At 36.1% G+C, this 21,688-nt stretch overlaps 1 protein-coding gene and 1 long non-coding RNA gene across 3 annotated transcripts; one reads left to right on the top strand and one right to left on the bottom strand.

Moving 5' to 3' along the window:
• Positions 1-3,088: 3,088 nt before the first annotated feature.
• Positions 3,089-12,954, top strand: LOC121734893. The gene is made up of 3 exons (XR_006036798.1): positions 3,089-3,099; positions 11,571-11,582; positions 12,873-12,954. It is a non-coding gene; the product is annotated as an uncharacterized LOC121734893 (long non-coding RNA).
• LOC121734890 (nuclear RNA export factor 1) lies at positions 4,264-14,820 on the bottom strand. Of its 2 annotated transcripts, XM_042125522.1 has the most exons (11): positions 14,615-14,820; positions 14,502-14,583; positions 13,745-14,326; positions 13,285-13,475; positions 12,985-13,094; positions 10,616-10,652; positions 9,660-9,907; positions 8,817-8,985; positions 7,994-8,158; positions 7,036-7,172; positions 4,264-5,676 (listed from the first exon to the last, which is right to left on the bottom strand). In XM_042125522.1, exons 2-11 carry the CDS (start codon positions 14,557-14,559, stop codon positions 5,577-5,579), a joined length of 1,797 nt encoding a protein of 598 aa, XP_041981456.1. In that variant the 5' UTR covers positions 14,560-14,583; positions 14,615-14,820; the 3' UTR covers positions 4,264-5,576. The 2 variants fall into 2 exon arrangements, with proteins under 2 accessions (XP_041981456.1, XP_041981455.1); XM_042125521.1 differs by having other exon boundaries at positions 14,502-14,820.
• Between the last annotated feature and the right edge of the window lie 6,868 nt (positions 14,821-21,688).

Here is a 21,688-nt window from a genome sequence, read left to right as displayed (position 1 = left end):
TATGTTCAGAATTTTCTGGCAGATAGGAAAGGAAAACTAAAAATCCTGAGAAAATGGTTTAAAATGGCTACACAAAAGCTTATTTTACCTACGAATGGGAAATCTATTCAGCTTCGAAATTGCAAAAACCTTAATGTACGTAATGTGACTAGGTCAAATATATTTTGTTACCATCAATATTACCACCTTAGTAAACTGGTGGTAATATTGATGGCAATTGGCAATCGTAAAACGTGTTAAAACTGCACTGATTTAAACCGTTAGGTACCATCATGAGAACTCCATTTAAGCCCACAACTGCAACAGAGCTACTCTTGAAACCCCGTGGTAACCTGCACAAAGAAGACCAGCAGAACGAGTACATGACTCAAATCGTGGATTTTCCGGCGTATAAAGATTTTTGTGATTATTCTCTCAATTTATAGAGGTAGGTACTTATATGTTAATCTGTAGATTAGGGAAATCCGTATTTTTTTAACCCTACTCGTCAGTCGTCTGATTCAAAACGTTCGCGTTATAAACGTTAATGTAGCCGTGAAGTTAATCTAGTTACTAGTGAGTCAGTAGTGCCACAGAATATATATTAGTTGGTAGTGCAAAACTAATAAGTATCTAATAAGTTAATAATTAATAACTATACTAGATATTTGTAACACGATGAGCGATGAGGCACTGCAAACTTAATAGTAAGCATAAAATAGGAAAGGATTTTTAATATCCCGAATGTCGAACCCTGAATTTAGGATCTTGCATCAAGGACACTTATTTAATTTGCTGAATTTAGGTCCCAAAAATCAAAATGTTGCTTCCTGTCATACAAAAATCCTGAAAATGTGAGGGAGAATATGGGACCCTTAAATAGGATCCTAGGTGTAGTATTCTTAAAGGATGATGATGAATGAAAACTCAGCCTCCGATTTTCAGGCTTACAAATGTTATAATCTTGAAAATGGGAGGCTAAATTTAGGACAGGTACTGGTTTCAGATTCCATGCTGCATGCATTAAGTCCTCAATGCATGATCAAAATTCAACTTTCGATTTTCCGGATTTTAAAGTCAGTCCCTGACATTCAGGATTCTAAATTGAGGTTCCTAACTTGTGTGTCTTGACTCCGGTACTTTTATATAATATTCTGTGTCTTGACTGAATTCAGGAACCTAAATACCGTATTTAAGTTTCTATAGAGCTGATTTTACACTGAATTCGGACAGACTTTGGACTCGGCTTCAGTGGATCGTAAATACCCCTATTTCGTCTGTACCCCTAGGAAACGACCCTTGTTACCAGTTACGCTCACGGTTTTAGGTACCTACTAACTTCGTCTAATCTAAAAACCTAAGTTCATAATAAGCTAGTATTTCCGAGCTCACGGTACTAAAGCCTAGTAAACATGCTTTAGTCATCTTTTAGTACTCATATTCTATGTTTTAAAAGCTACTAGTTTGTTGGGACTTCGGCCCTAGCGATGCATTTTTAGCGACATTTTCCGTGTGCGTTGTGCAGTGCAGTAGCTGTGACGCGTCTACCGCGGTCATTGACCTCGCACCTGTAAGGTTCAAAGACCTATAAATATTGAAACAAAGAACTCAGTAGGTACCAACTACCAGCTATACTCACTCTATAGAGTACCATGTTGCCATTTAAGATTCATGTTAAGATAGTGAACCTACTTTATTTGGTCGTGATTTGTCGACTGAGCTTGGTAACCCGACCAAGTTAGGAAGATCGGCGTACGAATCAATTTTTTTTACAGTAGATCCTATTGACAAAGTTGCCGCTCGATCAGGCTCATCATAAAACTCAGTGGCGTCAATATTCATCGAAAAGTACCTACTTCAAAAGTGTATAATGGTAAATGCTCATATTTAACCCAGGGTTAACATTTAACTTTAACCCAGACTGTAGAAATTGGCCTCAGTAATAACTATGGTATAAGTAGGACAGCTATAATGGTGTCTGATAAAATCTTAATTTATATTGAGGTAATCTTGAACAAACAGCGACGGGTGACATGAGCATACATCACCCCAGCAGACGGTAAACATCTGATAGGATATTGGCCTTCCTAGAACGCCTAGAAGACGGAAACTTTCTGTTAAAACTAGAATGGCAAAATGCGCCATCGAAGAAATTGATTCGTAGGCCGGCGGACCTACGTCATTTGGTCGGGTTAAGTCATAGAGTATACATTATAGCAAGCTATAGAGTGCTTCTAACAAGGTATGAACTGTAAGCACGAGTGTGAACATATTTTCCTATATGCGTCTTACGATGGCGCATGGAACATCACTAGACTTGCGTTATACGTTTGACAAGTATCTATAGAACTTCTGCTTACGATCGGCACAACGGGAAACGAGCGATGCGCGCGCTCTATAGATTGCTAATGTATACTCTAAGGGTTAAGTCAATTCGTTCAAAGAGAGAGTTCAGACATAATACGACCAAATTACGTAAGGACCGCGCTACATCGGAATGGCAGCGGCGAGGCGAGCACTTTCAGTGTCATATGATTTTAAACTTTATTTTCATTATAATTGGCCAGCGGCCACGAGCGGCCACGGGCGGCCGTAGATTTTTTAAGCGATACTATGTATTACAATAATGAAGATAAAGTTTAAAATCATATGACACTGAAAGTGCTTGTCTCGCCGTTGCCATTCCGGTGTGGCGCGGCCCTAATGGCTGGTTTACACGTATTAAGTTGAACTACTTTAACTAAAATGTAACTCAATTTTTAGTTATTAATTGCATGTAAACACAAAATTTAGTAACAAGTAGCAAGTTCAAATTTAGTTAAGTAAGTATAAAGTCATAAGTAGACATCAAATTATATGCATTTGCATACTTGCATATGCAAATGCATATAATTATGTAATGGCACTTTTTAGGCGATAGTGCATATTTTGGCAATTTTGGTTGATAGTGCATATTTCGGTATCGTAGTCTCCAAACTAGCTATCAAGACACACACTAAGGCCACAAAACAGAGGTACGATAGATCAAAACACTTAAAATATGTGGCTCCATACCCATTTAAAGAATGCAATACACCCGAAAAGTACAATATCTTTCTAGAAACAAAATGTTTCTTTGTAGTTGGCAACATTAGTAAAAAATTTGAATAAAGTAGTTAACGATTTATTAAACTTCCATGGGCATTATGATTGCAATCGGAAATTGTTGGTAGAAAATTATTATTGGTGCTGTATAAAAAACGAAAAATCCTGATTTTAATGAATTTATAAAATAGACGCTTTTCGATGACCACCGGAAAGTTCTTCAAAAAAATAATAAATTTTAATAATAAGTGACTTTTGATTGTGCATATTTTGTGCATATTTCGGCCATTTTACCATGCATACTTGCATGCATATTTCGGCACTTTGATCGTGCATATAATCCGATGTCTATTATAGTCATAAGTTAAAATTTAGTTGACTACCCATCTACTTAATACGTGTAAACCAGCCATAAGTCCGCCACCTGCCTGTAAATCAACTTCTCTGATAAGTGAATAGTGATACAGAACATTCACAACACAATGCTGTTTGACTAAAGTCTCAAAATAAATCTGTCCCTTAAATAATTCTTATGGGAAACAGTGCTTCTTTGACTTGAGTTTACACTTTTTCAGATCCAAGCAAATCTATCAAATCAAATCATATTTTAACAGAACGAGCTTTTGCCCGCGACTTCGCTCGCATTAAGAAGTATAATATTATATACAAATTTTCATCCCCTATTTGAACCCCTTGGGGTTGGAATTTATCAAAATCCTTTCTTAGCGGATGCCTACGTCATAACATCTACCTGCATGCCAAATTTCAACCCGATCCGTCCAGTGGTTTGGGCTGTGCGTTGATAGATTACAATGTCAATTAGTCAGTCAGTCGCCTTTGAGTTTTATATATACTAGCTGTATAACCGAGCTTTGCTCGGTATTCAATAAAACACGAATAAAATGACATTTTATAAAAATGATATCGATTTATCGCCCCCGAAACCCCCTATATACTAAATTTCATGAAAATCGTTGGAGCCGATTCCGAGATTCCAATATACAGGTATATATACAAAAATTGCTCGTTTAAATATATAAGATATAAAATATATATAAAACTCAAAGGCGACATATATATATATATATATATATATATATATATATATATATATATATATATATATATATATATATATATATTATATTGGTAGAATGGATCTTCGCCTCCTAGGTCTACATTTTTAAATAAAACAAAACATTAAAAAATATCTCTCATTTATTGTATTAACTCTTGCCCTATGCGCAACCAAATCACAGTGTCATAGGCTTTTCTATTATCTCGACCTGGTCAAAACAAGCAACCACATCGCAACCACAGCTAGCCCACACCAGGGGTTCCGCTGAAGGTTTCAGCTGGTTTCAACAACCAGGAGACAAGCATTGTGCAACCAGCCGAGTAATCTACTAAGCCAACACTGCCAAAACACCCATACCCACAAACTCAGAATCAATGTTTTCAAATTTACATTTTTTTTCTTTTTTTTTTTTCAATTTCAAAATTATTTCTTTTTTTCCACAAAATATAATTGTTACAAATTACATTTAACAGTCTCAATTATATATACAAACATTTTACTTTGAAGAATTAATAATTACTGTTAGTTCTTACTATATACAGAGTTGGAAACAAAAAAGAAATTTGAATTTACATATACCACAAAGGTAAGGGTTACTTGTTTCAAGTAAAATGCTACTCTGGTAATCATAAAATTTCAAAAACAGAAATATTTAACATCTGAAGTTAGCCACAAGTCTGCATTTTTTTTTAATTCAGTTACTAACTTCAGACTGATACAACTGGATACAACCTATGTTGTAAGAAACTTTATCTCTACACTACAGATAACATTTTTAGAGCAAACATTTTGACTATTTTATATAAAACAAGGTCATTATACTATAAAGTAATTGAGATTAATTTAGATAATAAAAAATTTGTGTCTTTAGTGCATCTTTTCTTTTTTGACTTTTTTTTCATTCAATTCTGCTTATTTTTGCAGTGTCAATTTTTTTCACAATTCACACAAGAGTTTCAAAAAGTGACGAACAGTTCATTTGATTTACTTTTGCCCATACTGTTGTAGCATTGTATACAACAACCACCTATTACCACAAATTATGCTCTGTTCCTATTCACTTTGTTCTAAGCATAAACAAAATTGTAACTCAACCAAATTATGAACCATTGTGGCAAAAGGAATACTTCTTAATTGCACGATAAATTAGGGACATTTAAGTTGGTACCACAATAGCCACACATCTTTGTTTACATTTGGATCAAAATGAATTGGAACAGAGTACAAATTTCTCATATCATCATTTTCTCAAATGAACACTAAATACAACTTTAGTACAAACAAAACCTTAAATACAACTTTAGTTCAAACAAAACCTTAATTTTACTACTTAACATATATTTACAAGTTTATTCGACAAAATCTTCTCAATCTTCATCTCCAGAACGCTAAATTATATTTACAAAGGCACATCCCGCAGCAGATCAGGTTAGTTTCACTTGACGAATGCCTCCGGAGGTATTTTCCCCTCCGAGTTCAACTGATTGAAGATGAATAGTGCTCGTTGGAAATCCCAAGCGGTTTCTTGTAGGCAGCTGTAAATGATATAACGTATTATTTTCTTGCACTTAAAGTTGCGTAATATGGTATTATGAAACGTTAAAAAACATAATCGTTGATAAAAAACGGTTTTCTGCTGTTGTAAATGAACAAGAATACAAGTTTAAACCAATGCAAATGGTCGTGCCAACAAGAAATTTCATCATGATAGTGTGGCAGCAAAAAACGATACTTATAGATTTTATCCAAATACAGCTTAACAGGCGGTCACAAAAATATTTCTCATTTTTTTATAGACTTCACTCTGAAACTAAATTTACACCTCCTTATTTCTAAGAAAAATACCAACGTCAAATTCAAGGGCGTCGCCAAGGGGGGGCAGGGAGGGGCAGCTGCCCCCCCCCCCCCTAGAGACTCTAAAAAAGTTGCCAAATATAATGCAAACAACGACCACTATAATATTAAAATCTAGTAATAAATGTAAGGCTCGGAGTACAAGTGAAAAGCTTCATGTGCTGTCGACTTTACCTACAATTCATACCTACTTTTCTCATTTATAGAGAGTGAGTAAAGTATGAATTGTAGACTGTAGTAGGTAAAGTCAACTTGCCCCCCCCTGCGCCATCGGCTGGCGACGCCCTTGGTCAAATTATTGACGGCCCCATACAGCCATAAAAAAGATTGCTTGAAGCACTCCTACCTCCAAGGTGCTCCATATTAAAAACACACACCCCCAAAAGTATTATTGCTTTGTTTTTACATCCTGTATGTCATGATAATAATCATATAAGGTTTTTTGCTCTCGCATGTTGAAATAACTTGTTGCCACACCACTTCCCTCATAATGACTTCAGAGGGCGACTAACCCAAAAAATCCAACATCGTCCTTCTCTCTTCACACTCACGCCCGTCTTTCGTATGCCAGGTGAAAAAGGACGACGCGGATTCATCGCCAAATTAATTTTTTCTCAATAACTCGATAAATATACAATATTTTAAAAATCCACTAGGTCCGTTTCTCAATGATAGAATTTTTTACAATGTGTTAAAATATTAACTCAGTTCACGGTTATGGTTATGGCAATAAATGAAAAATTAGATGCATCTTTGTAATTTTTTCTATCGAGAAAAATTTAAGATATCGTGTTTTTGCTCAGATCGAATTCTTGGTAATATAATGTAGTATCAAATTTTAGAAAATGAAACAGTTCGAGGCTTATTTTCAAGTATAAAAAAGAATTATAAAATCGTAAATTTTGGATTAGTCGCCTCTTTAATGCTGTATCCACACATGCCGCCGGCTTCGGTTGCAAGGCAGGCTGAAAGCCGGCGGCAAACCCGGCGGTATAAGCCGGCGGCATGTATGGATGCGCCATAATAATTCCATTACTCACTTGATAGTCCAGTGCTCGTTCATGCCAGTCTGCTGCGCCAGCGCCACTAGCATGGCCCGCTGCGTGTCGTCGTGTGCCGGCGCGGCGGGTGCGGGCGCCGCCGCCGGTTCCACTCCAGAGGAGAATGATCGTTCCTCCTGAAAGATAAATACCGACTTGAAGTTTTTTTTCTCAGAAACACTTTAAAGCAGGCACAATGTTATTCAAACTTTTTGCTTATTGTACTATCAGAGAATTTGATTCATAGGCAGATGAGGGACCATGTAGGTTGGACCCTGTATGTCAAACACAGCTGACAGGTCATGAGTCATAAACTCATGACTAGCATAGAGTTGACATAACGTCCGCCATGTCTCATGAATCAGTTTCTTCGATGCATAATTTAGAGGAAAAATAAGATTAATTTGGAGTGTGAATATGTATATTGAATATGTCTATGACCCCAGACCCCAACCTTTTTTTCATGTGGGCCATAAACATGTTTTGGTCTTAGGCTGCGTTTTCCACCAGAGATGTGTTGCGAGGAATGTGTTTTTGAGAACCAATAGAATCGCTTCATTGACGTGAGCTTGCCATGACATCGCTCAGCGCGGCGATGCTATTGGATCTTAAAAACACATTCCTCACAACCCCACACACAACAACACATCTCTGGTGGAAACGCAGCCTTAGTGTCGCGGGCAGCAACAAAAAATTTTTAGGGTTAAAAAATAACATTCTTCAAAATTAACGATTTAAAAGTGGAAAAAAATTCACGACTTTCACGATGACTTAACATTAGTTTGCCGGTGGGCATGAATTTCAAAATGGTTTAACATCACGCGGGCCACAAATAAAGTCCCAGCGGGCTGCGGGTTGGGAATAGCTGTCAATTGTCATAGACTCTTTGCTGTGCCGAAGTTCCACTCCAAATTGGAACCATATTTTTTTCTTGATAAAATCCTTTAGAACACTTTACCTGCTCCTTAGTAGTGTTGGTGACGAAGAGCATGTCGTTGATGATGGAGAACCCGCCGCTGTTGTTGGGCACGATCACGAACGTCCGGTGAAAGGACCGCGTCGGGTTACCGTTTATATGCGTCTCCTTGAAAACTCCGTTCATCGTTAACACTATCATTGCGGGCTGAAAGAAAACATTATGTTGAACATTTTATCCATCGTAAACAAGGGTCTCGGCCAATCACAGCGAGCCAGACAAGCCAGCCAATGCCATGCCTTGCCGAGGCCCCCACCACTCGCCAACGCCAGCCAACCGTGCCTCGCTGGTGGGGGACAAGCCTTAAATACCTCATTTTGCTGATTTTTGTATTGAGTCAAATTGTTAGCAGAAACTCTGCCCAATTATTCGTGAAAGTGTGATTATTTTGTGCAGTGTGATTAAAGTGAGTGTTCAAATAGTTACTCCGTTTTATTTCACCCTGGTACTCTACACCATATTTGATATGCAAAAGATGTTTAATAAAAATCGTAAGATATGTTTTAACATGCTGTTCAGAACTTGTTTTGCAGCATAAGGCAAATGTAAAGTAAGTTTTATGCTGTGAAATTAGCAACCGTTGAGTTGCTTCGACAAAAGTCATTTTGCAAGACATACAGACAGCCCGTACGAAGCGTAAAGTCAGATTCCAATGCAATAAATCTGCAGCTTTAGGGCCTACATGTTATAAACATCTAGGGTAAGGCGAGACAAAATAAAAAGTGTAAAACAGTTCCTATGCTTTTTAATCTTTAATTCCATAGCCATAATAAAGAATATGTCTTTAAAGAATAAGAATACTCACTGTGAAGACCAATAGATCAACCGCGAAGCCCATGAGATCGTGTTTGGTCTTGGGCAGGTCTGAGAGGAAGGACACTATGTGCAGCTTCCCCGATTTGAGGTATCTCCTTCTGTAGTCTCGTTCTGTTATTCTCATAATATTCCGACTGTTTGATATGTAAGAGTTTAGTCTGCGAAAGAAGTAAAAACGCATTTAAATCTTCGGCTTTTATATAAATAAAAATGAAATTCATAATGCTTACTGCCTTACAACAGTAATGTTAGAGGTGTGCAAGACTAAGATCGCTTGATAAAATAGAATGGAAGAGAAGAGCGTACCAATTTTTGGGATCTTGGGTAGTGCGAAATATGAGCTAGCAGTACCTAAACTAGCAATTTGGTGATGCTAGCAGCTAGCAGGAGTTCCCAAACTTATTTTGTCCACTGCCCATTATGTTTTAGCGCCTCCTTTATTTCCATGGGCGTACCCAGGTTCTGGGCCAGGGGGGGGGGGCAAATTACCCAGGTTCTGGTGCCAGGGGGGGCAAATCACCCAGGTTCTGGGCCAGGGGGGGGGGGGCAAATCAGATTTTTCATAAGCTAGGTAAACACCCCCCTCGGTACGCCCATGTTTATTTCAATAGATGAATATTAGATAAAGATATAACAATATAAATTATATCACCCCCCAAGCCTCTACATAACGCCCCCTTTTTTTTCTGGATCCCACAACGCCCCCCTTAAGACCTTCAGTGGCCACAGGGGGGCGTTATCGCCCACTTTGGGAAAGACTGAACTAGCTTAAGGTAAGTTAATATAGTAGAATAGACACTACATGCACAGAAACAACACAATTTTGAATTACCTGTAAGTCGCAGCATTTCTGTTGTCATTGGTATTATAGTTTGCTGCCATGGACATTATAGCCGACTCGTGGTACGCTTCTAGTAGCTGTTGTCTTGACTCCGAGTCGTATATAGCGAAGTATTGAGTGAGGAATTCCCTCACTAGGTCCTGGCCTGATGGGTCTACGAGGAAGGATTGCTGACGAGCAGGTAAGGAGACGTCCTCTGACACGTCGAAGCCAATAGTAGGGGGTAGATCCACGCCATCCTAAACATGTCAAGATTATGTGGAACTAAAGCTTAATCATGATACCTTAAGAGCTCCCACTAATAACTACGCAAACGCGTCGCCTCGCAAATATCTGCGTCAAAATTCATAATAAAAATGACTTTGCGACGCGAATTCGCTTAAAAAGTCCATTTACAGTCTGTGTTTAATTGGTAATAATAAAATGTCAACATTGTTTCTTCTCTTTTATATAATCCAGAGGAAGAGAGACAGAACATGAGGACAGAGAGCCTTAAAACTTAGGGTCAATTTATAATAGGGAAGAGTCGAAGCGAAGCTAATTTTTAAAAAGTGAACACATAAAATTCTACCTTATCTCTAGAGCGTAACGCATACATTACTTCTGCGAGGTCAATCAGCGTTGGTCGGGCGCATTCACGCGCCTTTTTAAATTCTCAGCAGTAATAAAGTGGAGAATGGATCTTTGGAGTTAAGGTTGAATTTGTTATGTTCAGTTTTAATTCGCTTCGATGCGCTTCAACTCTGCGCTAGTATAAACTGACCCTTAGGGCTTAAATTATATGTTAAGCCCTAAGGGTCAGTTTGGAGTCAGACCTAAGATACAGTAGACATTTAACTGAAGAAGAACCACTCAGAAAAAAAATTGACAGATCAAGTTTTTTCCATAGAGGTTTTAGCAAGTTAGATGCATCTTAAAAATTAATGCAAGCAGACATAAGGACTCACCAGTCGAACGAGTTTGGGGAACTTCTTCCGGACGTCACTGGACACAGAACATGCCAACAAATAGATCATCTGAAACTCTCAAGACGATAAATAGAGCCCAACATGGAGACCACAGACCAGTACCTCGATTCTACTAAATTGCAATGTACCATTGAAGAAATTGATTCATAGGCAGTTGACGGACCTATGTCATTTGGTCATATTATGTCAATTTAATGTAAGTTATGATCTGTTGACTTGGTTTGACATAACTCGACCAATCTACGTAGGGTCGCCATCAGCATATGAATCAACTTCCCTGATACTCCTGTGTGCCTTGACTTGTTTGATCCAATCCTTGTTACATTTGAAACAGAAAAAAAAATATGTTCGTCAGATAAATGTTTTAAACATTGGTTTGACTGGATCAAACAAAGAATGAATCTACATTGATGCAATTTGCAAAAAATGTCACCAAAATAGTGGTTGGTGTACTAACTACTAAGTAAGTACTAGTACTAAGTAGTACTCGTTTGTACAAATCTTGAATCCTATTACTAAGTCTTAAGATCGGAAACAGTTGATATCATTGGGAAATAAAATTCAAAAGTACACCAACTCTGTTGGTGACTGTACAGACATCATACATAATAATTTAATACATTGGCTTGGGTTCCTGAGCAAAGTCACTTCTTACAGCTGTACACAATCAATACAGTATGTGTTAGTACACCTAGTCTAGGTGTACTAACACATAACTGAAAAAGTAGCAATGTGCAGGGCCTTATAGGAAGCACGATTTGAAATAATTAAAGAAAATATTGGCTATAATGTGCATACAGAAATATGTGGTTTGTAAGTCAATGTACTAAATTGTATTATAGATGAGAGAGTGTGTTAAAATACTTTTTGTGACATTTTCATTGACAAAGGTTCGCTTGGTCTGTAGTTCCCATGTTGTACGCCAATTCACAAGTTCTGTATCAAAGTTATATGATATACAAGGCAATAATTCGATATTATTTTTATGAAAACAAAATAGCTCAAATAGAAAGAACTTCATGACTGTAATCATGCAAATATTGGTACAAACATCATAAAATCTAAACTGAAAGTTTGGAAAACTCCCATGGTTCCCATCATGCATAAAATTCTTTCTTTTCTCTTTTACCTTACTTGACTTTGCTCATATCAGAACACATAAATAAGTTAAAACAGAGTTTTGCAAAACAGACATTAACAAAGCTATTCTTCTGTCTTCATGATGATTTGCATCATCGTGTGGCTTTGTGTAAATATGTAGTGTGCGCTTTTCTCACTTTTGTTTGACAAAGCTCTATCTAACTTTTGTATTCTTGAAAGTTAACAAAAATTTAACACTGCAACCTTGAATTCTGTAGCAATGTCTTAAGAAGCTACATTCCACAAATGTTTAATAATAAGCATTGTTAAAGGAAGATGTACAGTGGTAAATTTTTAAGTCATATAACATTTTTAAATAGTTATGATAAACATATTATAAGATGCGATGATAATTGATAACAATAAATACAAAATATAAATGACAATACATATTGAGCTTTGTTTAGGATGAGAATCAATACAGTACAGTGAGTAGTGACACAATATTAAAAAAAATTGGTTAAGAGTTTAGTAAGTTAAAGTTGTAGCCAAAATATCTTTAACAATATTTTTATAAAAAAGTATTCAACATTAAAAATTATTTACTGCTATTTCTGACTACTTTATAAAACACAAGTTTTCATGGATACAAATTACGAAATGTTCATAAAACATTAGAAAACTGATCATTTTTTTTTTGTTTTTATCTGGAATTACAGTACACACACAACAATATTTTTTGTTTTGTCTTGGTATAATAATTTATAGGTTCTTAAGTTTAGTTTTTTTAATAAAATAAGGATAAATAAATGTTTTTCGTTTAAACTTATAAATAAATATAATATTATTTATGATCTTCTTCAATCATAAACTTGGATGTCATAGAAGCAAATAAATTTAGATAGGAAAGCGTCACAGTAACATTAATAATGAATCATTGTCAATCAAGTCCCAAGTGCGAGTAACACTTGCTGTACTCATTAGAATAAAACTGCACAGTTCCATCACAGAAGAGACAAATATGAAAGGAATACTTGTATGAATGTGTCCAGTTTGAAGTAAAAAGAGACACAGGATTTATTTTTGGGACAAACTTTCACAAATAGCTATTAACTAAAACGCATCAAGCAACTGTGACTAAACTGTGCAGTCCAAGTAGGTACTTTTTCTCCATACATGCGTTTATATTGCCTACTACTTCGGAACCTCATGTGTTGCTAAATAATAAACCTTTGAAAACTATCAAGTTACATCAATCCAAACATTACCTGACGTAGATGTCATGGTCACTGAACCTGTTAACCAACGGGTTGCCTTTGAGGTACAGTTCCACCAGCGGCAGCATCTTCAGCGGATCCAGCGAACCGATGAATGGAATCTAGTAAATATAAAATCAGAATCTGTGATTTGGATACAAAGATCTACATCAGAGATAAATTCATATACAAAATAAAGATGACTAATGTTATTTCGGAGAATTTCATGTTGAACTGCACATAAGAACAAATTTGTTTCCAGTAGCTTCAGACATGATATTAGATTCAACAAACTTTTAAGCTTACACTTACCCTGTTATCTCCCAGATACAAGATCTTTAAACATTTAAGTTTTGAGCACAATATACTCAAATGATCTAATCCATGTAGTTTATTGTCGTTTAGGTTTAGCGCTTCTAAGTCTGGAATGTTCTCTGCTATTATATCAATGGCCGTTATCATCACAACTGGTCGGAAAAGAGCACAGAAGACATCTGATAGTTCTGAAAATAAATTGTAATATTAATTTTCTTATCTATATATAGGATTAAACTTTAGGTTGTTTTAGAATTTTTGACTAATTCCTTAAAAACAAAACCTTTATTGATAAAAAGTATAGAGACATAACTCCTCAAAATTAGTACATGTTTAATAGTTGTATACATAATTTATGCTGTACTGTAATAAGTATATTTAAAACAACAAACAAACCAACTTTTGAGCTTTATAATATTATATTAGTATATACATATATACATATGAACCAAATTACCTTCATCAGCATGGAATTTCGTCAGGTCCAAGGCTTTGGTGGCTGCATTGTATCTCTTCACCATTGCCATTTTCATTTTCTCTTTTAGTTCAGCGTCCACTTTCACAGTCGGTATTGAATTCTTCACAATCAAGACCAACTTGAAACCATCAGACATGAATATTTTTCTGTCAGCATAATACAGCTTTTCGGCAATCTTCACATCATCGACATAGAATATTGCAGCATTTCCGTTCACTTTGAAATAGTGCGGAATGAAAACATCCGGAGAAATAAAGCCGAGGATAGCTCGTAGCAGAACATCTTTCTCGTGCTTGGCTCCATAAGGAATTATGATCTGATACCAAGGTAAGAGACCAGGGACGAACTTCTTTTTGGTAGTTCTCGGTGCGGGGGACCCGTGGCGGCCTCCTCGCGACTTAAAGGAGCCTTGCCTGTAGGGCTGCTCCCCATTTTGGCCAACTTCCATGCTAAACGCCATGTCCGCATGGGATTCCCAGTCACGAAACTTGTTTTTGCCTTTAAAGTGCGTGGGTTTAAAACTAACCCTGCGCCTGTTATTGTGCACTCGATCATCGTGTTCTAAAATATTACAAAATGAAAATTTACACTAATAAATAAATAATAACAAATAAACATGAGGAAATGGGAAATTCCAGTGAGTAATTACGAAGTTAGATAACGTGTTTTGCCACATGAGTGCTGTCGTCATAAAATAACATGCATCTTTAAAAATATTGTAGCAATATCAACTTACCAGAGTGGTTATTGTTGTGCTTATTCCAAACATTAGGTTTACCTCCTCGCTTAGGCATGATGGCTTTTTATATTTTACAAATGACACCAAAGGATACAATCACTATGCACGAGTCACGACACTTTCTTGAAGGTTTTGACCTTTTTCTGGATCAAATGTAAACAATTGCTGTTCGCCGTCTCAATCCTTATTGACATCCAAAATTAGAAGTTTGTAGTTCACGATTCCACAATTTTATTAACTCAAAGTTAAAGCAGTGCTCTTATTATGCGCAAGATGAGCTTCTCAACAAGGATACAAAGGAACGCTCAACGCGGTCGCCATGTTGAATTTGACAGGAGTTGACAGACACAAAAAGTCAAAAAGCATCATGGCGGACGGAACTTTTGACATTGGCAGAATTTTGATAGTGTTGTTAAAAATTTTATCGATACTTTTATTTTTATTGATTAATTATAATGTTAGACGTTTTCGACACTCGAGTAATCGACCTCTGAAGCAGATTAAAATTTATACTTTCTGTTTCTATACTATGAAACATAAAAAATTGATTTAAAAATTTTTCTTTCACTAGTCAGAAGTCGGAACTCAGAGCTCTTGCTAAAAACTCTGTAAGAAAATTATTTTATCAAGGCGAGCGAAGCGAGCCCTAGTTTATCCCACAACTACATTTTGTGGTAGGTACACTTTAAAACTATCACGCCTATGGTTTTGTGCTTTAACATAGTAATTTTTATTTATATTATGCAGATGTGTTATCATTAGTCAGTCAAGGTGACGTGACGTGAGCCCTCACACAGTTTGGCTTTTAGCTAGTTAAATTAATGGAACTACATTTTATAACATTAAAACAAAAGTCACAAGAAAAAATATTTACAATATTATTTATTTGCTTCTATTTTTTACTTTGTTAAAATATTCCTGAAACTACTAGGCATCATTATAATACATATATACTACTAGATGATCCGGTAAACTTTGTATCACTTTTCTCCTAATAGAAAAGTGATACAAGTGCAAGTGGTATATCCCACACATTCCCTGGACTTCCACAAATATTTCGAGACTAAATTTAGCCAAATCGATTAAGCCGTTTTCGAGTTTTATTGACACTAACAAAATTTGAAATTCATTTTTATTTATATAGCTTTTAACACAAAATATCTACGGAACCCTCCTTTAAAAAGCTTGTAAAAGGAGGTGTGAGATTACAAGAAATGGATGTCTACAAGAACCCCTACCCAACAGATGAATTTAGACCAGAAAAACCTTGAGAAGTTACTGAAGAATAAGAATTATGTTAATCATAGGATAGTATATAAATAAATTTGCTTTTAGCGTCTAGTTATTCTTTATTAATCCTTTGATCGTGGATTCTTGGAAATCTAATATCTATTGTTATTCTATTGTGTCTCGCTCACCGGTGAGCTTATGGGGCTTGATGGGATAAGCTGTGTCCTGACTCTTTACCCCTGAGTCTCCGAATCTTGGTTAGGTTTATTAAACTCAATACTAATAAGTAGCGTTTGTTTCTCGTCACAATATTATATCGTCATTCGTTGGTCTAGATGTGATAGCTCAAATGTGCAAACTGTCAAACTTTACAGGAGAGACAACTTCGTCTTATAATAAAGTAGCAGTGCTAAGAGACATCTTGTAACAAGCATAAATAATACCTTTAATTATAAATTAATAATATAAATAAATATTATATAAATAAATAATTAAAAATATTGTAATGCTCAAGACGCTTACGGGCTATCACCAGAAACATATTATAATTTAATTTTACTAAAAATTGTTAGTAATGAGTTATCAGTTATCACGTCATCTACATCTGGTGACAAGAAATATAATGTAAAGAGTTTGAATCTTCACCAAATAAATAAAGGGGGTAACTTTAAAAAAAAAAGAATTACTACAAAAAAGTAATGATTTTCACTTATGGATATATCCATACTAATATTATAAATGCGAAAGTATCTCTGTCTGTCTGTCTGTCTGTCTGTCTGTCTGTCTGTCTGTCTGTCTTGCTTTCACGCCAAAACTACTGAACCGATTGCAATGAAATTTTGTATACAGTTATTCTAGAGTCTGAGAAAGGACATAGGCTACATTTTGATGTGGGAAAATATCTTATTTCCATGAAAATTTCGATGAAAATGAATTCGCATTGCGCGTGGCCAGCGCTCATCCCGGGGGTCCTGGGTTCGAGTCCCGCAGGCGGAACAAAAAGTTTTCAATTTTCCTGGGTCTTGGATGTGTATTAAAATAAAATTTCAAAAATCTTAAACATATTTTATGTATAATATTATAAAAAATCCAGAAATATATCAATGGAATGAACATTTTAGTTCTAATACGATTCAACAGATGGCGTTTTATTTTTTACTTTATTGTAACATAGAACTAATCATACTTATTAGTTAGTATGTTTTTGTTTATAGTTTTTAATACGTTAGAATATGATGTTTAACAATATTATAATCCATACTATACTAATATTATAAATGCGAAAGTATCTCTGTCTGTCTGTCTGTCTGTCTGTCTTGCTTTCACGCCAAAACTACTGAACCGATTGCAATGAAATTTTGTATACAGTTATTCTAGAGTCTGAGAAAGGACATAGGCTACATTTTGATGTGGGAAAATATCTTATTTCCATGAAAATTTCGATGAAAATGAATTCGCATTGCGCGTTGCCAGCGCTCATCCCGGGGGTCCTGGGTTCGAGTCCCGCAGGCGGAACAAAAAGTTTTCAATTTTCCTGGGTCTTGGATGTGTATTAAAATAAAATTTCAAAAATCTTAAACATATTTTATGTATAATATTATAAAAAATCCAGAAATATATCGATGGAATGAACATTTTAGTTCTAATACGATTCAACAGATGGCGTTTTATTTTTTACTTTATTGTAACATAGAACTAATCATACTTATTAGTTAGTATGTTTTTGTTTATAGTTTTTAATACGTTAGAATATGATGTTTAATAATATTATAATAATATTATATATATACTAGCTGTTGCCCGCGACTTCTTCCGCGTGGACTTTAGTTTATAGCGCGCGGTGTCAACAAAATTTGTGTCAAATTTAAAAACTTTTTAAAACCCTGGTAAGTGGTACCCCTCTTAGGGCCGCGCTACACCGGAATGGCAGCGCTGAAAGTGCTCGCCTCGCCGCTGCCATTCCGGTGTAGCGCGGCCCTTAATTAATCAAAATACCCAAAAACAGCTGTGCAGTGTGCACATAATCTATACTAATATTATAAATGCGAAAGTATCTCTGTCTGTCTGTCAGTCTCGCTTTCACGCCAAACGCCAAAACTACCGAACCGATTGTAATGAAATTTTGTATACAGATAGTCTAAAGCCTGAGAAAGGACATAGGCTACTTTTTTACTGGAAAAAAGGGTTGTAAGGGTCGTAAATTTGTTCAAAAAATTCATAATAGATGGCGCCGTGCGTCTTCTACATCGCGCTGACGCTTGCTCAAAAGTCTTTCTATAAGAGGTGGTATCATCTTACATTTAAGTCTCGATTTTTTTCGATTGTTATATCTATTCTACGGTATTAAATAACTCAATACTTTATCTGTGCAGGCAGTGACGTAACCTTAAGACCAAATTTCACCAACGACTGTTAAAGTTAATGATCGAATTAGTATCACGTTAGCTGTTTCGTTTTTCATATGAATGAAAGAGAAGACAGGACATTTTAACAAGCTGTTAACACTAACAGACATTGGTGAAATTGGGGCTAAACCTATCAATGATAAATAGTTTATGGGTAAAGTTGTGTAATTGGGGGGCTAAATATGCTTTGAAATTTGGCATAAAATATAAAGTTTAATATAAAAAATAAAGTACTTATTGTGTGCACACTACACAGCTGTATTGATTTAAGGGGTACCAGGGTTTTTTTATAAAAGCTTTTGACACCAATTTTGTTGACATCGCGCGCTATAAACTGAAGTCCACGCGGACGAAGTCGCGGGAAACAGCTAGTCATGTATATAAGGTCAAATTCCGTATTACATACAATTAAATTATGAAAGTACTAAATATGTCAAAACTTGGACCCCCAGACACTTATTATTAATTATAATGTATTAAATATAAATTTAAATTATAATAGATTTTAAAGAACTATACGATATTTAATTATTATTGAAAAAAAATTGTTGTAATTTGACTACTGCAAATGGCGGCCAAGAAAGCTCGGCAAAGCTTTTAATCAAAGACCACACGCGGCCCGCGGGCCACATGCGGCCCGCCGTCTGTCACCTTGTGGCCCGCGGAGCCGAGCACATTTTTATAAAGTAAAAAAAGTTGATACTAAAATTAGCTTATCATATTATTATTTACTATAAAAAGCAAACAAACACTTCTTTTCTTTTACTTTTAAAATAAAAGCTCTAACTAAGCTCTAATAGGAAAAATGAGTATCCGATTTTGACTATTATTCCACTATTATATACTCGTAGTGGAATAAAAGTCAAAATCGGATAAATAATCGGAATAAAATTTGGTAGTGCGGCCTGGGGTAAAATTCTACTTCCGAATTTTGGCCCAAGTGTCGAAAAGGTTGGCCACCCTTGCTTTAAATGAAGGTGGCGAAAAAAGGAACTAAGGACATATTTGACAGTTCTTTTTTATCAGCAGCGCCCCCGCCCAAGTTCATAATATAGTCTTGTCGCAAAAATTTTCAAATTGAAATATTTTCGCAGAGTTACCGGTGAACCCACTTTTTTGGGCTTAAAAAATCGCAAATCGTACAAAGAAATTCATAAGCAGTTTTTAGCCGTTTATCTTTGATACAAAGTTCCCAATTCTGACGAATTCTCAAAAATTGTAATACTTCCGGCAAACATTACGTATGATAAATCAAAATTTTAAAATTAATTATTTCACGTAACTTGAATGAATGAATATACTTTATTACGCACATCACAGTAACAAACACACAAATAAAATAAAAACACAATAAAATGAAGAGAGTGCATAAAGGCGGCCTCATTACTAAATAGCAATCTCTTCCAGGCAACCTTTGGAAGAAAGGAACAAATTGCTGGAGACAGGGTGTTGTGCTAATAGTATTTAAGAGCGCTTGTCGGTAACTTGTCGGTAAGGCATTGATTTTTTTTGTATCAATCGATGCAGGATGTTTTATTCTACTATATATTATTCCGAATTTAGGTCAGAATCTTTGAATTTATATATGTTATATGCATACTTAAGACAGTCTCTTCATGCCCGGTTTCTGAGGTTTTTGGACAGGACATCATTTCATTTATTTGTTAAGATTAAAATAATCTCTTGGCATACCTGACTCATCGTTGGGTTCAGGCAATTGAGTCGAAGGGAGAGGCATTGGCTGTTAGTTTGGACATTGCGAAGGCCTTTGATCGGGTTTGGCATAAAGCGCTGCTATCAAAGCTTCCATCATACGGGCTGCCCAAGAAATTATGTAAGTGGGTCACTAGTTTTTAGCAGACAGAAGCATAAAGGTCGTAGTTGACGGCGAATGCTCGGAAACTCAGTCTGTTGATGCTAGTGTCTCTCAGGGCTGTGTGCTATCGCCTACTCTATTCATACTGCATATCAATGACATGTTACAAACCAACGGAATTCATTGCTATGCGGATGATAGTACAGGTGATGCTGTATATACCGGCTCCCATAACATTTCTCGGCGAAATGTCACTGAGAGTCGAAACGAACTTGTGTCTAAGGTGGAGAATTCATTGGAGAAGGTCTCTGAATGGGGTAGACGTAACTTGGTCGAATTCAACCCCGCCAAGACACAAGTCTGCGCGTTCACCACTAAAAAGTCACCAATGGTCGTATATCCTCATTTCGAGGGCATATCTATAACCATCGCCCCTAGCATTGAGATACTTGGCGTCAACATATCGAGCGAAGTCCAGTTCCGATATCATCTAGAGGCTAAGGCCAAATTAGCCTCGAAGAAGCTTGGTGTTCTTAACAGAGCGAGACAGTACTTCAGTCCGGAACAACGCCTACAACTCTTCAAGGCGCAGGTTCGGCCTCATATGGAATATTGTTCTCATCTCTGGGCAGGGGCGCCAAAATACCAACTGCTCCCTCTGGATCGTATTCAACGAAGGGCCGCTCGAATTGTTGACTGCCATAGTGTTTCAAACAGCTTGGACCCCTTGGAATTACGCCGAGATGTAGCTTCACTCTGCATCCTCAATTGGTTGGTTGTATTACGGGGAGTGCTCTGAGTAATTGTTCGGAATCATACCACCTGCAACTTCGCTATCGTCCCACGCGAAAAACATACCATCCTCATCACCTTGATGAGTGGCAGTCTTCCACAGTGCGTTTTTCGCGTAACTTTCTGCCGCGCACTGTAAAACTCTGGAACGAACTGTCACCAGCAGTATTTCCGGACCTATTCGACCTGAAAACCTTCAAGAAAAGAGCGTATTCCCTCTTAAAAGGCCGGCAACGCACCTGCAGCTCTTCTGATGTTGCGAGTGTCCATGGGCGACGGTAGTTGCTTACCATCAGGTGACCCGTTTGCCCGTTTGCCCCCTTATTTAATGAAAAAAATATATTGTTAAGTAACTTTCTCTATCAGTATAATATAATAATTATATTTTATTAACAAGTCTATTCTGCGGAATCATGTAAGAAAATCAATCATCAAATATAAATTTTCGATATCGATATTTTATACATGCCATGTATGCCTACTTTGCCTAGTGCCTACAAGTTACAACACTATACCATAAAAGTTACAGATTAAAAATCATATTTTTTTAAGCTCTAATGCAAGCCAAAGACAACAATAACAACAATGCTATTTACATTGTTTTTAAATTCTAATTCATTTTAATATACTTATTAATTAAAAATAGACATATCACAATACAAAACTAAATACTGCTAAAACTACCCAACAAAAAATAAAAAGCTACTTTTGCAAAATAGAAAAAGGTTTTAATTTTGCCTAACAAGCTCACGGGTTTTGCTATTTGTGTTTTTAATTTTAGAGAAAGAAAAATTATGCATATTAATACCACTTTTAACAGCCATTTATATATTATAATAAATAATTTGAATAAATTTATTATAATGAACGCATTCTTACACCATAGACTACAAAAAAGTCATAGATAATGTTCGTGTGCTTTTCGAGTCTGCCATGTTTTG

Source organism: Aricia agestis, chromosome 16 (genome assembly GCF_905147365.1).
Source record: "Aricia agestis chromosome 16, ilAriAges1.1, whole genome shotgun sequence".
In the NCBI taxonomy this organism is placed as follows: domain Eukaryota; kingdom Metazoa; phylum Arthropoda; class Insecta; order Lepidoptera; family Lycaenidae; genus Aricia; species Aricia agestis.
The sequence above is the reverse complement of the archived record's forward strand: the minus strand, read 5'-3'. Positions and strand labels throughout refer to the sequence as shown.